General features: G+C 40.2%; 1 protein-coding gene across 1 annotated transcript; it reads right to left on the bottom strand.

Annotated features, from left to right (window-relative positions):
* Positions 1-7502: 7502 nt before the first annotated feature.
* Positions 7503-12623, bottom strand: LOC150024168 (uncharacterized). Its single transcript, XM_090296579.1, has 7 exons — positions 10485-12623; positions 9759-9841; positions 9240-9498; positions 9101-9154; positions 8618-8878; positions 7834-8499; positions 7503-7634 (listed from the first exon to the last, which is right to left on the bottom strand). The coding sequence occupies exons 1-7, from the start codon at positions 12621-12623 to the stop codon at positions 7503-7505; spliced, it is 3594 nt and encodes a 1197-aa protein (XP_090152705.1).
* Positions 12624-15261: the final 2638 nt, after the last annotated feature.

Genomic DNA, 15261 nt, shown 5'->3' with positions numbered 1-15261 from the left:
AGGTTATTGTTATAAAATCCATTTATATCACGTGATGACCATTCAATGCTTTTCTTAATGGTCTGAGTCCAACAAGACCTATAAATAAGCAATGTCGCTCTCAGTAAAGGGACACATTAAACTCTATTATATACTCTTACTCTTAGCTCTTTGTTAAGGATTCATCATCATATTTGTTCTCCTATAGACTTAAGCATCAAATAGTCTTTTGCAGGTAAACCTCCCTCTCTCATCGGAGACCAACTGAAAGCTCGTTCCCTGAGGAACACGCAGTCCTCGCCAAGTTGTACTCCTCGAGTTCATTTCCGGTAGGAACATCTGGTGCCCACCGTGGAACCTGGTAAAACTTTTCCCAAGACCACTATAGACATCTAGACACACGCTCTCAAGATGAGTACTCAACAGAAAAATGCAAATCAGCCGATTGAGAACTCCCTTCCAACCAATGTAGTGGACCTACCAAGGATTGTGAAGGACGCCTTGGACCAAATTCAAGAAAGGATGGAGCAGGATTTGACATCCCGAAGGAATAACACAGGGCAAAGTTGCTGGCACTGCAAGACTAGATAACTTGCAGGAACTACAACAATACTTAGGATAAGTAGGGGCACACGGAGCATACCCCCGAGTCCCAGAAGGTTCCCCCATAAAACTTAGATTGGCAGGAGAGGACGAAATCTTGCTCTAACATCTTTAGGTCATCTTGGAATGAAACTCCCCCAAGTTCCATGCAAGGAGGGACTAGGCAGGCTGGGGGCACGAACATCAGCCCTTCAGAACACACCCCAACCTGTTGATCAACCGCACTATGAGGACCAACTTAAAGGGGTTTTCACCCTTTCACGAGTGAGGTCATGAAGGCCCAGCTGCCTCAGAGGTGGAGTTGGCCCAACTTGGAAAAGTACTCGGGTGCTTCAGATCCAGAAACACACGTTAAGGCCTATTTTACCTAGGCCCAATTGTTCTCAGAAGACATGGATGTGCATTGTAGACTGTTTCCAACCACTCTGGTAGGAGTGGCCTTAAAATGGTATTATTCTCTACTTAGGAACTTGGTAGATTCCTTTGACACATTTTGTGGCAGGTTCCTTGCTAGGTTCGCGGATTGCAAGCCTGTGGCCACCACCTCAGCATCCATACATAATATTGTGCAGGGAGAGACAAAGAGCTTGAGGAAGTTTATGGCCCGATTTGCTTGGGCTACCCTAAACATACCTAATCTGCACCCGGTAGTGTCCATGCACGCACTACTAGTAGGGTTATGACTGGGAAATTCTTATACACCCTCTATGCGGAACCCCCCGAGGACATGGATCAGCTGCGGGCTAGAGCAGCGAAATACATGAGCATCGAGGAAAATGCCAATGCAAGGAAGAAGGCGGTGAAGGCGTCGACTACCGCAGTTTTCCCGGGCCACAAGAGAAGAAGGCAGGGGAGATTTGAAAATTACACTCCCTTACTGCCTCGAGGGAGATTGTGCTACAAGAGGCCTGTAACTTAGAGTTGGTACGCCTACCATCCCCAACCCCTAACAACCCTTGGGGAGATCAAACAAAACATTGTAGCTACCACCAGAATTCTGGGCATAGCATTGAAGAATGCTTCAAGGTGAAGACCTCTTGAAGGAACTTTTCAGGTCAGGGGCCTTGAACTGTTTCATCTCTTGGTCCGAGAATAATCGGGGCAGAGGACGAGGAAGATCGGGTCGGGAACGAGGTGGTAAGGCAGAGAGTTATTACCAAGCTGGTCGAACTGGAACCCTAGAATGAAGTAGAGCACAGACAGGCTAGCATGATATGGGAGAATCCTAGCGAGGACCTGGAAACCAGGATGAGTCGGTGGTTAGCAGGAGTCATGGTGAAATTAACACCATTGCTGGCGGTTTTGTCAGGAGTGGTCCTACAAGTTCGACGAGAAAGAGACACCTTTGGAGTGTCAATGCTGTTAGCCTCATACCTCTGTGTCTAGTCTGATCTCCACTTTACGAATGAAGATCGGTCGGCCTGGGATCCTAAGTAAGATGACCTTGTGGTGATCACGACCACCGTAGCAAATTGGAGGGTAAAACGAATCTTGATTGATCAGGGTAGCTCAACCAACGTCTTATTTTGGTTAGTGTTCAAAAAATTGAACATCTCGGAGGGCTAAATCCAAGCCTACCTCGTTCCATTACTCGGCTTTGCTGGGGAAAGAGTTAACACAAGGGGTGGGGGGGTACATAGATCTCCTCACCACGTTCGGAACAAGGGAGGCACACCGGTCTATAACTGTGCGGTACATCCTAGTGGATGCCGATACCTCTTATAAAATAATCATCGGCAAAAGGACTTTGAACCGGTTGGTGGCGGCAGTATCAACACCCCACATGGCCATGAAGTTCCTTGATGAAATGAGGGGTATTATCACCATCAAGGCTGAGCCCAAAGTGGCCAGAGAATGCTATGGCCAAAGTCTAAGGGTAACACCTTACTCGGTAACCAAACCGAGTAAAGAAAGTACGAGTATAGATCTATCCTATCCAGAGGAAAAAAAGAAATTGAACGAACAAAATGAAGGGTAATCTCCCATGGCATGCCCCTTTTGTGAAAAAAACCCTGTGAGCCAGGGGTAAGGGAAATTGACTTGGATCTGAGGGCAGAGTTTGATGAAAACTGACCATCTTTCGATGAGCCCATGATTGATTTACAGTTGGGCACTTGCACGACATAAACCACTAAAGTTGGCCACTCTGTGGCCCCATCATTGAAAAAGGAGACTTAAAGCATGCTAAGAACCAACTCAGATATTTTTGCCAGGAATACCTCTAACATACCCAGAATTGACCCCGACTTTGTCTACCACAAACTTTCCATTCTATCGCAGGCAAAAGCGATCTCACAGAGGAAAAGGAGATTGGATGAAGATAGAAGAGCGACAACAGACCATGAGGTAAATCAATTACTTCAGGTTGAATTTATCAGAGAAGTGAACTACACCACGTGGCTAGCCAATGTGGTTATGGTGAAGAAGGCCAGTGGTAAGTGGCGAATGTGCGTAGACTACTCTGACCTAAACAAGGCATGTCCCAAGGATACATACCCCCTCCCATGCATAGATCAGTTGATTGACAATACAGTCGGGTACGAACTCCTAAGTTTCCTAGACACATACTCGGGGTATAACTAGATTAGGATGTACCTGCCTGACGAGGAGAAGACGACATTCATGATGAATAGGGCCAACTACTACAGAGTTATGCCCTTTCGGCTAAAAAACGCAGGAGCCACGTTTCAATGCCTTATGGACCAGGTCTTTGGGGAACTCATAGGAGACATCATGGAGGTATATGTGGATGATATTGTTGTTAAGTCGGCAACTGCGGGGGATCACCCCGAGCACTTGAGAAAGGTGATGGGAAGGGTGCAGAGTCGTAACCTTCGTGTGGGATGAGGCATGCGAACAAGCCTATGCAAACATAAAAAAAGACATTGTCTCCCTACCAGTCTTAACCAATCCACCACCACACACTCCTTCGTATATATATCTCTCGATCTCCCAGGTAGTGATCAACTCCGTCCTAGTACACGAGGTAGGCAAAACTCAGAAACCAATGTACTTCACTAGTCGAACCCTCCAGCCGACGGAAGAAAGATACCAGGTGGTGGAGAGGCTAATCTTGGCCTTGGTTTTTTCTGCAAGAAGCCTGAGCTAACTACTTGATCATGCAAATTTTACGGAAGCCCGAGCTTGCAGGTCCGATGACAACCTGGTCGGTCGAACTATCCAAGTTTGTCCTAAGCTACGAGCACGGGGGCTGTGAAAGCTCAGTTCCTTGTTGATTTCTTGACTGAGTTACCAAAGATAAAGATGAATAATAATGCTTGGAAGCTCCAAATTGATGACTCCTCGAATAAAAAGGGGAGTGGCATGGGCATTATTTTGGAGGGTTCAGACGAAATCATGTTGGAACAATCTATTCGTTTCACATTTGAAACGTCTAACAATCAAGCCGAGTATGAAACCCTTATAGCTGGCCTCAGGCTAGCAAGAGAGTTGGGCGTCAAGAAGGTTAATTGCATGACTGACTCCGAGTTGATCACAAGAAAAATTAAGGGAGACTACGAGACAAAAGAACTCGTACTGCAAAAGTATCATCAATTGGCAAGCTCCCTCATCAGCGACTTCAAGGATTTTGTCATGACCCATATTCCAAGAGAGCAAAACAATCGGGCCGACGTTATATCAAAATTGGCAAGTAAAAGAAAACCAGGACAACATCGCACCCTCATTCAGGAAACCTTAAACTCTCCTAGTTGGGACTCTGATGGGGTATTCCAACTGCAACCAGGAAGGTAGGGTGGATGACCCCGATCATGAATTACCTCGGGCAGGGAGACCTACCAGAGGACAAGAGGGAGGCGAAGAGGATCCGAAGGCAAGCGTCATTTTATACATTACAAAATAGTGAGTTATTTAGAAGATCCTTCTCGGCACCACTGTTGAAATGTCTAGATGAAGAGCAGACGACCTATGTCCTTGCCGAGTTGCATCGAGGAATTTGCGGAGTACACTCCGGAGATAGAATGGATATACATATATGACATTCCCTCGGAGGAATTATACTCTATTATCCCTTCATGGCCTCTGCTACTTGTGGAATGGATATTCTAAGACCCTTTCCACAATCTAGAGTCCATGTCAAATTGCTGATAATAACAATAGACTACTTCACCAAATGGATTGAGGCCGAACCACTAGCAACGATCACTGCCTAACAGGTCCAATACTTCTTCTAGAAGAATGTCATATGTAGGCACGACCTCTCATACTCAGTAGTCAACGATAACAGAAGACAATGTATATACAAAGGGTTTGAAGGCTTCCCAACTCAGTTGGGAATAAAAACTGTGTGACGTCGGTTGAGCATCTTACATACCAACGATCAGGCGGAGGTGGCCAATAAGGTGATTCTCAGGGAATTGAGAAAGAAGGTAGGTTTTGCTAAAGGCCTCTGGGCAGAAGAAATCCCGGGCATCCTATGGGGATACCACTGCACTCCCCAATCCTCCATGGAAGAAACTCCATTTCGCCTCACTTACGGGGCATAAGCGATGATTCTGGTAGAGGTAGGCGAAGCGAAAGCTTCGAGGAAGAGCACAACTCGGGTAACCTGAAGGCAGACCTGGACCTCATCCACGAGATCAAGGAAGATGCCTGGGTAAGAGAGAATGCCGCCAAGGGGAGAACAACTCAGCGGTATAACTCCCGTGTCAAAGCTCGGGAACTCCGAAAAGGAGACCTTGTATGGATAAAGGTCGGGGAAGAAAGGATATGTCGAGAAGAGGGAAAACTGACACCCAACTGGGATGACCCATTTTGGGTAGTAGATACTTTGAAAAACAGAGCATACAAGCTCAAAGAGTTAAGTGGAAAGTTAATTTCGAGAATGTGGAACAATACCCACTTAAAAATGTATTACAGTTGAAAAGAGGGAACTTGTACTCTTTTTCCTTAGCTCGAGTTTTTTTCCCTAAGAAGGGTTTTACCAAGCAAGGTTTTAATGAGGCAAGCTCAGCAAAATAAAATCACTTTCTCAGAACACAATCTTGTCACAATTCAATAAAGAACTAGCAACGCTCAACCAAGAGCGCAAAATCACAAGTTCAATACAAAACTAGCAATGCTCAACCAAGAGCACAATAACTCGCTCAACTAAGATCAAAGCAAAATAATACAAATTCAATCAAGAACTAGAAACTTTCAACCAAGAGCACGACACTCAACCAAGAGCAAATCAAAATAATGCAAGTTCAATCAAGAACGAAATGTTCAACCACGAGCATAGCTAAAAACAAAATCCAAACTGGTCCAAGCTAAACTCGTTCATCCTTCAAATTGATCCACCTGTACATCTTCTCAAATTCCGAACTGGGGGACTTATGTACATACCTCCAATTACGACCGAGTACATTCAGACTAATAACCGCTCATTTAATATAATAATCAAGTCGCATAAATCAGACAATAATTGTCCATTTAATATTATATTTAAGACGCATAAATCAATCATAAATTGGTTATAAATTACTAGTGGTTATAGGTTACTGTTATAAAATCCATTTACACTAGTACAAAAAGGTAGATTAACGACGGTTAAAATCAACATTTAAAGACGGTTCCAGAACCGTCGTTATTATAGGCGTCGTTGAAAGGTATGAACTTATAACGACGGTTCTGGGAACCGTCGTTAAAAGGTATGGACTTATAACGACGGTTATGAAAACCGTCGTTAAAGGTGGTTTGTGTTTTCTTGAAAAAAAATTTACGCGACTTTTAACGACGGTTCCTAAACCGTCGTTGTAAATAAGGATTTTTAAAGACGGTTCCAAGTGGAACTGTCGTTATATGTATTGATTAAAAAAATAAAAAATTTGATTTTTTTAAAAATCTCAAACAACCTGCATAAAGTTTTCAATTACAGAAAATAAAAACATTTCAAATCATAATTTAAATATAAAAATTACATACAACAAATTATAACATAATACAAAAAAGTTTGGTAATATATGAAAAAATTTGTCATTGTAATGATTTATCTATTCTAAAGTGTTATACATGGTTACAAAGTACTTTGACCATGTTGTTCTCACATACTCCAATGCTTCTAAATCTAGCGGGTGTTGGTCGTTGAACAATTGTGACATTTGAAATATTTTGAATTAGTGCATGAATAATAAATCTCAAATTTTAAAGTGTTTATTGTATTGAGGTATTACCTTATCCCAACCTTTCTTAATTTCAGCTTGCAAAATAGTCAACATCCACTGCATAACATAATAACCGCACTCATAATTTTGAGGTTGCCTGTTGGACTGCATGTGAAAATAAATGTATTAAATGAATGAGTGAAACACATTAAATTAAGTGAACAAATATACTTTAAATACCTTAAGGTACATCCAAGTGAGTTTTTGTGCGTTTGAAGTTCTCCTCCCACACAACATATTATATCCAGAGTAAGCACTAAAATAATAAGATTTCATGTTAGAATACATAACATTATATAATATATAAGTAATAATAAATGTTAAATGAAACTGTCGTACCTATCTATAATGTTTTTAAAATAGGCAGGAGGTTTTTTATGCAAGGAGCAAAACCATGCAGCGGTATGATCTTGAACAGATATGATCAATAGTTGCCAATGACGCCTGTATAACAAATCAGTTAATTAATTTCTCTTATTTCAATAATTTATTAAAACTTATTTAATAAATAAGAACTTACTCATGGATGTACGGAGCAAAATAAATGTGTTTTCCACCATTCTTTAAGGCAGTGGTGATGTATGTTTGTGTTTCCGACTTCTTGTTTCCAATTGATTGAGTGATTTGAGGGTCTAAAAACCCATATATATTGTGTTTCCCCTCATCAAAGCATAATCCAGAAAGATACCTAAATTTCAATAAGTTAGTACTAATATATTTAATAAATCAAAAGTATAAAGATTTTAAAATTTGAACTTACATCATCCATAATTGCAGAACTGTTATGTTAATCTCTTGATCTCCGGATGCAAGGTCCAACAAATCAGACATGTGAACGTACAACGGTAGATTACTATGCCTTCCAAAAACATTGGCATCCCATGGAACCTCTAAGACGGTTGTATCTAAAGTTGTAGCAACTTCCACCAATGCCGCCAGAGGATCATCAATGGAGACTATTTTCTTCTTTCCCAGAGACAAATTTGTCTTAGGTTCCTGCTACTCTTAAAAACAAACAAATACTTAAATTAGTTAGAATGTAATATATCTGATATATAATTGTATTAGTATTAGTGCAAATATATACCATAGAGTCTATAGGTCTGACGAGATGTCTAGGCCAGGCAACGAAAGTATGTAATGCCTCTGCCACAATTGTCACCTCTGATGTCGGCACAGGAACTGCAAGATCACCATAAAGGACCTTCTCCACCGTGACCTTCATGAAATTAGAAGGAAGAGGCACATTGTGTAACATTGTGACCCTTTCATAACACTTACCCAAGGCAACAAATCGGGTCAAAGAATTACACTCAACATATAATTCGCATTGGCTAGTTGAGCCAAAGTCATCCCCTGATAGATCAACTACCGAACAACTCCCTTTAGTGCTGACTTTCTTAATAGGAGGCGGAGGTGGTTCATCTTCTACCATAGTAGGTGGTTGCTGTGAGTGTCCTAAACCCTCCAACCGCTTTTTGAACTCCATTTCCATTCGCGCACTAAACTCCTCCATGAAGCTTTCTTTAAGCTCTTGAGTTACCTCAACCTTTAACTGCTCACGTAGTTGTAGTAAATACTCTTGGCTAGGTTCATTGGACAATTGTTCCTTGCTGTGTGATGGAGGTCCAAAGTATGACCGAATCCCAACCCCATATCCAGCTACACGAACACGTCCAGGGTGTTCAGGTCGTCCGAGAGCAACATTAAGAATATCATTGCGACCACATGGTTTAAAAGTCCCCTGTGTTGATTGCTCATTAAGAGAATCCTAAAACAAATGAAAAGAAATTGACAAACTTCAACACATTGAATTTAAAATAACACATAGAATTTAAAATAACACATTGAAAAGAAATTGTCAAACTTACAATGCGTTCAACTGTTTGTTCTGTAGACTTAGAACTCCATGTCCCTAATGTGTTTATACGGGCACCCTTCCACATCTCATGTCGGAGTGGTGGGGATGAAGGTCTTAAAGAATCTACACTATTCATTTCCTCAATGGAAGTAGAACGTGCTTTAATCTTTTCTTCAAGCATCTTCTGCTCTAGCAACTTATAACCACCACGAGACAATAAGTGTGGGGTATCATTATGTGCCTGATTGGCTTTTGCTTTGTTCCGAACCTCCTATCATAACACTCAAAATTTAGTAATACGTTAATATAAACTATATTCAAATATAAAAGTGATACTAACCTGCCATTTTTCAGTTTGTCGAATATTGACAAACTGTTGCCAAGTTTCTTCATCAATGGATGCATATTTTGCACAAGGATTTTCTTCTTTCCTTTTCCCATATATATAATCTGTTGTCAGTTTTGATTTAAACTGACGAAACTTGACACCCACATCTGAAAGAACCTTCGCTTTCAAGGTTTCCACATTCGGGATGTTGTAATGCGTCTACATTGTTTGAAAGAATTAGTTCATAAACAAAAACAAAGTATAAAAGAACTTTAGATTTAGCAAAGTAAAAACAGTTACATACCAGAATATCTTGCCAAATCATGTTTTTCTCGTGATCAGTCACGTGATCCCAGGACTGAGTTAAGATAGAGATCCTTTCACGAGATAGTACTCCGAGATAACTCCTATATTTCTTTGCATGTTGCCCAGTGGGCACACCAGTGTGGATATCAATATAGAAAGGTATTTTGTCATCTTTAGTTATCTTCTTAAACATATTCTTCAATCTTGTAGGTCCTCTACCAGTTTTTGAATGGGAAACTTTATCATCTGCCATGTTCCTGTTATCAAAAAAATATAATAAGCATCAAGAATATGAAATATAATGAAAATGAAATATATTGTAAAACTAAACATGAATCACATGTACATACAAATATATATTCCTTCATCATGATCATTTCGAGTTGCATGTACAACATCAGCAACATCCTCGTACTCTTTATTGATGGTCGTTCTTGTAAGTGATTCAATCTCACAAATGTCATTGTTTGTATCTTCTGGGTCATTATGTTGTTTTTTTCCATGTAGCACAACAGACCAGTGGTCAGACGTAGGATCTTGGATATAGAAAACTTGGGAAGCTTGATGTGCCATTATAAATGGTTCGTCATGATAACCTATCTTTCGAAAGTCAACCAAAGTCATTCCTGATTCATCAACTTTGACACCAGTCTTATTGTCAACCCACTTGCATTTGAAAACAGGTACAGTAAACTTGGTATAATTAACTTCCCAAATCTCTACTATGACACCATAATAAGGCATTGATCCCACAACAGGATTTTGATCCTTTGCAGTTGAAAACTGCATAGACTCTGCCTCCAAGGTGACTCCGCTATTTTGCACTGTACTCCTATCATCTCGAGACTTTGTGTAAAACAAACAACCATTTACTTCATAGCCAGAACAACATAAAACATCAAATTTGAGACCGTTTGCAAGCCATGTTAATGTTTCAGATGCTGATGGATCATTCATTATTTGTTGCTTAAACCATGACATGAAAGTTTTGTTATGCTCAATTAACACCTCTTGAAGATTTACTTATGAATCTACGAGAGTGCCAACCTTTTTCAGGAACTCCTATACATTTGGCTTTTGACATGTACTCGGAACAAAACTCAATAGATTCTTCTGAAATGTATCTTTCAATAATGGAAGCTTCTGGACGACATTGATTCTTCACATATCCCTTCAAAATCTTCATGTATCGTTCAACTGGATACATCCATCGCATATAAACTGGCCCACACAATCTGATTTCTCTTACAAGATGAACAACCAAGTGTACCATAATATCAAAAAAAGATGGAGGAAAAAACATCTCGAGTTGACACAAGATAACAATTATTTCTTCTTCAAGTTCATCCAACTTCTGAGAGTCAATCTCTTTACTACATATGGAATTGAAAAATGAACATAGTCGAGTGATTGTATGCCTAACATTTTTGGGCAAGATTCCACGAATAGCCACCGGTAGTAATTGTTGCATTAGAACGTGACAATCATGTGACTTTAAGCTAATTAGTTTCAAATCATTCATAGATACAAGACTATTCACATTTGAAGAGTAGCCTTGTGGTACCTTAACACCTTTAAGACATTCACAAAAACTTGTTTTCTCTTTCTTTGACAAAGTGTAACACGCTGCAGGCAAGTATGTACGTTTACCAACTTCTCTCGGTGCCAATTCCTCTCGTATATTCATCTCAATCAAATCCAGACGTGCATTCACACCATCCTTTGTTTTGCCTTTAATGTTCAGAAGTGTTCCGATTAGACTGTCACACACATTCTTTTCTACGTGCATTACATCTAGACAGTGTCTGACATCTAACTTACACCAATACGGAAGATCAAAAAAGATTGATCTCTTCTTCCATATTTCACTCACAGTTTGCTTCTTCTTCATTTTTCCAAAAGTCACATCAACATTTTTTATTTTTTCATAAATTTCAACACCACTTAAGGGAGTGGGACAAATTTCATGTTCTTGGTATCCGTTAAAAGCTTTTTTCAATCTACGATACGGATGATATTTTTTTAGAAATCTACGATGCCCAAGATACACGGTTTTTCTTCCGTGTTTCAACTGCTCATAAGATGTCTTGTCTTCACATATTGGACATGCTCTATGGCCTTTCACACTATAACCTGACAAGTTCCCATATGCAGGGAAGTCATTGATAGTACAAAACAACATCGCATGCAATCGAAAATATTCATTCTTAAACGCGTCAAACACATCAACCCCTTCATTCCACAATAACTTCAAATCTTCAATCAATGGATTAAGATAAACATCTATGTCATTTCCAGGTTGTTTTGGACCAGAGATCATCATAGATAACATCATGTATTTACGCTTCATACACAAAGCAGGAGGTAAGTTGTAAATCACTAACAAAACGGGCCATGAACTATGATTACTACTTAAATTTCCAAAGGGGTTCATTCCATCAGTTGCCAATCCAAGTCTTAAGTTTCTTGATTCTTTTCCAAATTCAGGAAATTCTTTATCAATATTCTTCCACTGCAAAGAATCAGCAGGATGACGAAGTACTCCATCATATTTTCTATTATCTGCATGCCACCTAAGGTTTTTAGCGTCATCTGCATTTGCAAACAAACGCTTAAGCCTTGGAATTATAGGAAGATACCAAACAACCTTAGCAGGAGGACCTTCCTTTGTGAATTCATCAATTTCATCATTCTGACCAACTTTAACCTTATAACGTGACAAACCACACCTGGGACATCTTCTTAAATCTTCATACTCATTTCTGTATAAAATACAATCGTTAGGACATGAATGTATTTTTCTATACTCCATACCCATTGGACAAAGTATTTTTTTTGCCTCATAATTTCGATTGGGCAAGGTATTTCCTTCTGGAAGCATGTCCTTAAGCAATTGAAGCAATTCTGTAAAACTTTTATCGGTCCATCCATTCATTGCCTTCAAATTCATCAACCTTAACACTGCTGATAATCGTGTGAAGTTAGTTGAACTAGGATACAAAGGAGTCTCTGCATCATTAGACATATTTTCAAAAACTGCATTAGCAAAAGATTCTACTCCCACATCACGAATCATGTCTTCTAATCTATCATCCATTGAGAAATGAACTTCCTCCGAAGCTCCGGGCACACTTTGCAAGTCTAACAATTCACCATGCCACGTCCATGTTGTATAACTTTTCAAAAATCCATCACATAAAAGATGTTCTCTAATTTCGGAAACACTCAATATCCTTCCATTTAAACAATTGACACAAGGACACCTTATCCTTACTCCATTCTTACAACTAACGGCATTATGTTCTGCGAATTGTATGAATTCTTCCACCCCTTTTTCGTAAGTATCACTTATTCGTGGTGTATTAATCCAACTTCGATCCATAGAACTGCTAAACTAAGGACCAGTGTGAACTCAGAATCAATACGCTTTATATGTAATCATTAAAAAATAAATCAAAATTGCCGAATGTCGGACACCTCCGGACTCAGAACCAGGGCGTTCAATATGTTAAAACAATATAGAACCATTAAAAAATAAATCAAATTTGCCGAAGGTCAAATACCTCCGGACTCAGAACCAATGCGTTCAATATCTCAAAACACTATATAATCATTGAAAATTAAATCAAAACTGCCGAAGGTCAGACACCTTTGGACTCAGAATCAGTTTGTTCAATATATAGAATCAATAACTCCAAACAAACACTTCTAAAATATAGTAAAAAATAAATAAAAATATACTAACCTCAAAATGGGTGGCGGTCGCGGTCGAAGGTCACAATGTCGCGGCTTGGAGGGCACGGTGGGAACGGTGGCACGCCTTAGAGGTCACGGATTGCGCCTCGGCGGTCGCAGGGCGTGGGTCAGCGGTCACTGGAAGCAGGGGTTGGGCGGTCGCGCCTATCGAAGGTCAATGCGAGCGGGACGACGGTCGGGGGCGGTTGCGCACGGTCGTGCAGTGGGGTGTGGGTCGCGGAGGTCGCACGGAGCAGTGGCGGAGGTCAAACGGTGGCGGAGGTCGCACGGTGATGGAGGTTGTGCGGTGGTGGAGGTCTCACTGTGGTGGAGGTCGTGCGGTGGTGGAGGTCGCACGGTGGTGGAGGTCGTGCGGTACTGGAGGTCGCGCGGCGTCGGTCGTGGTGGTCGCGGTGCAGGGCAAAGTTGCGGCAGCAGATTTGGTAAGAGGGAAGAAAGGAATAGCTGTGTGAAAGAAGAAGAGTGAAGAAGCAAAGTTCAGCGTTGGAATTTTGAAAAGGGGACCCACTTTTAACGACGGTTCAGTGTGAACCGTCGTGGAATATCTACTTTTAACGACGGTTCCAGGGAGAACCGTCGTCAATTCCTACACGCTCCGCTTTTAACGACGGTTTAGGCGGCAACCATCGTTAAAAGTGTAAAAAAATTTCAAAAAATTTACGAAGTTGCCACCGCCTCATTTATTACGATGGTTCTTTCAAAACCGTCTTTAAAGACTGTCGTTAATGAGATATTTTGTACTAGTGTTATATCACATGATGATCATTCAATGCTTTTTTTAATGGTCTGAGTCCAACAAGAACTATAAATAGGTGATTATTCTCTCAATAAAGGGACACACTAAACTCTATTCTACACTCTTACCCTTAGCTCTTTGTTAAAAGATTCATCATCATATTTATGCTCCTACTGACTTAAGTATCGAAGAAGAATCTTTTGCAGGTGGACCTCCCAAACTGTAGGTGCTGGTCTTGTGTAGGTTCTTGAGGCCGGGAGAGATCATCATTTGGCAGGTGCTGCTTTGGGGAAGGAATTGATGATTCAGACCTCTTTCATCATCTTTTCGTGTTCGACTTGCGCATTCGGCAACAAGCCCAACACTGAATGTCAAACACCAGCGATTACTCCCTATTCAAGTTCAGGGATAAACAAGTTGGAATAATCTTAGGTGCTGCTGATTTTGGACTTTCATGATTTTCCCCATCAGTTCCAGATATTGAAGTAAATGTACCTACTCATGTTTCCACTATGTGGTAGAGGGACCCCGGGTTGCCTTGATTCAGAGTACTTCTTAACACGTAATTTGACTGACAAAAGTGATGTTTACAGTCTCGGTGTTGTATTTTTGGAACTTTTGAATGGAAGCACACCAATCTTTCATGGTGTCATGTATGGGGCTTTTGATGAAGATGCTGTTACGGTGTACAGTTTTAGGCTTAGGCAGTGGCCAATTTTGCAGGTGTTGGCTCCATGCAATAGTGGTCTTAAAGTTTTGTAACCGTTCTTTTGCTGGTCTTGATAGCTGCAGATTTATGTCCAGTTTTGTCCTAAGCCGAAAGGTGACAGATTTTTGTATACGGGTTGGGATACTCCTTAATATCCCTTTAATTCATTTTTATTTTTTTTGATAAAAAAGAATCCACCTGTACATCCTCAAAGATTTCGAGCTAGGGGTTTATGTACATACTCTCAATTACGACTGGTACATTCAGACCAATAATCGCTCATTTAATATAATAATCAAGACACATAAATCAGACAATAACTGCCCGTTTAATATTATATTTAAGACGCATAAATCAACCATAAACTGGTTATAAATTACTAGCGGTTATAGGTTATTGTTATAAAATCCATTTGTATCACATGATGACCATTCAATGCTTTTCTTAATGATCTGAGTCAAACAAGACCTATAAATAGGTGATGACTCTCTCCCACACTAAATTTTATTCTATACTCTTACTTTTAGCTCTTTGTTAAGGATTCATCATCATCTTTGTGCTCTTATGATCGGAGTGTCTTTTGCAAGTACCCTCTTTGATCAGAGACCAACTGAAAGCTCGTTCCCCGAGGAACATGCAGTCCTCTTCAAGTTGCACTCCTCGAGTTCATTTTCGGTAGGAACAAACTTTAAAACCTAATCTATTTTTTTTCAGATTTTCGTTTTACAAAATTTCAAACTAATTTAAAGAAAATGATTTTGAATTTAATTTCAATGTATTTATTTATATGGAATTAGATTTAGATTTGTTTTTAAGATC

Source organism: Phaseolus vulgaris, chromosome 10, assembly GCF_051622355.1.
Source record: "Phaseolus vulgaris cultivar YP4 chromosome 10, ASM5162235v1, whole genome shotgun sequence".
Classification (NCBI taxonomy): domain Eukaryota; kingdom Viridiplantae; phylum Streptophyta; class Magnoliopsida; order Fabales; family Fabaceae; genus Phaseolus; species Phaseolus vulgaris.
This window is presented reverse-complemented; position numbering and strand designations above follow the sequence as displayed.

Excerpts from the sequence above, each read along its gene's own strand:
- LOC150024168 (XM_090296579.1), bottom strand. The coding sequence starts at position 12,623 with ATGGATCGAAGTTGGATTAATACACCACGAATAAGTGATACTTACGAA. Across the intron at positions 9,499-9,758 it reads GATCCTACGTCTGACCACTG|GAACATGGCAGATGATAAAG; the intron begins GTCTGTTGTGCT and ends TTTTGATAACAG. Across the intron at positions 9,155-9,239 it reads TGATTTGGCAAGATATTCTG|ACGCATTACAACATCCCGAA; the intron begins GTATGTAACTGT and ends CAAACAATGTAG.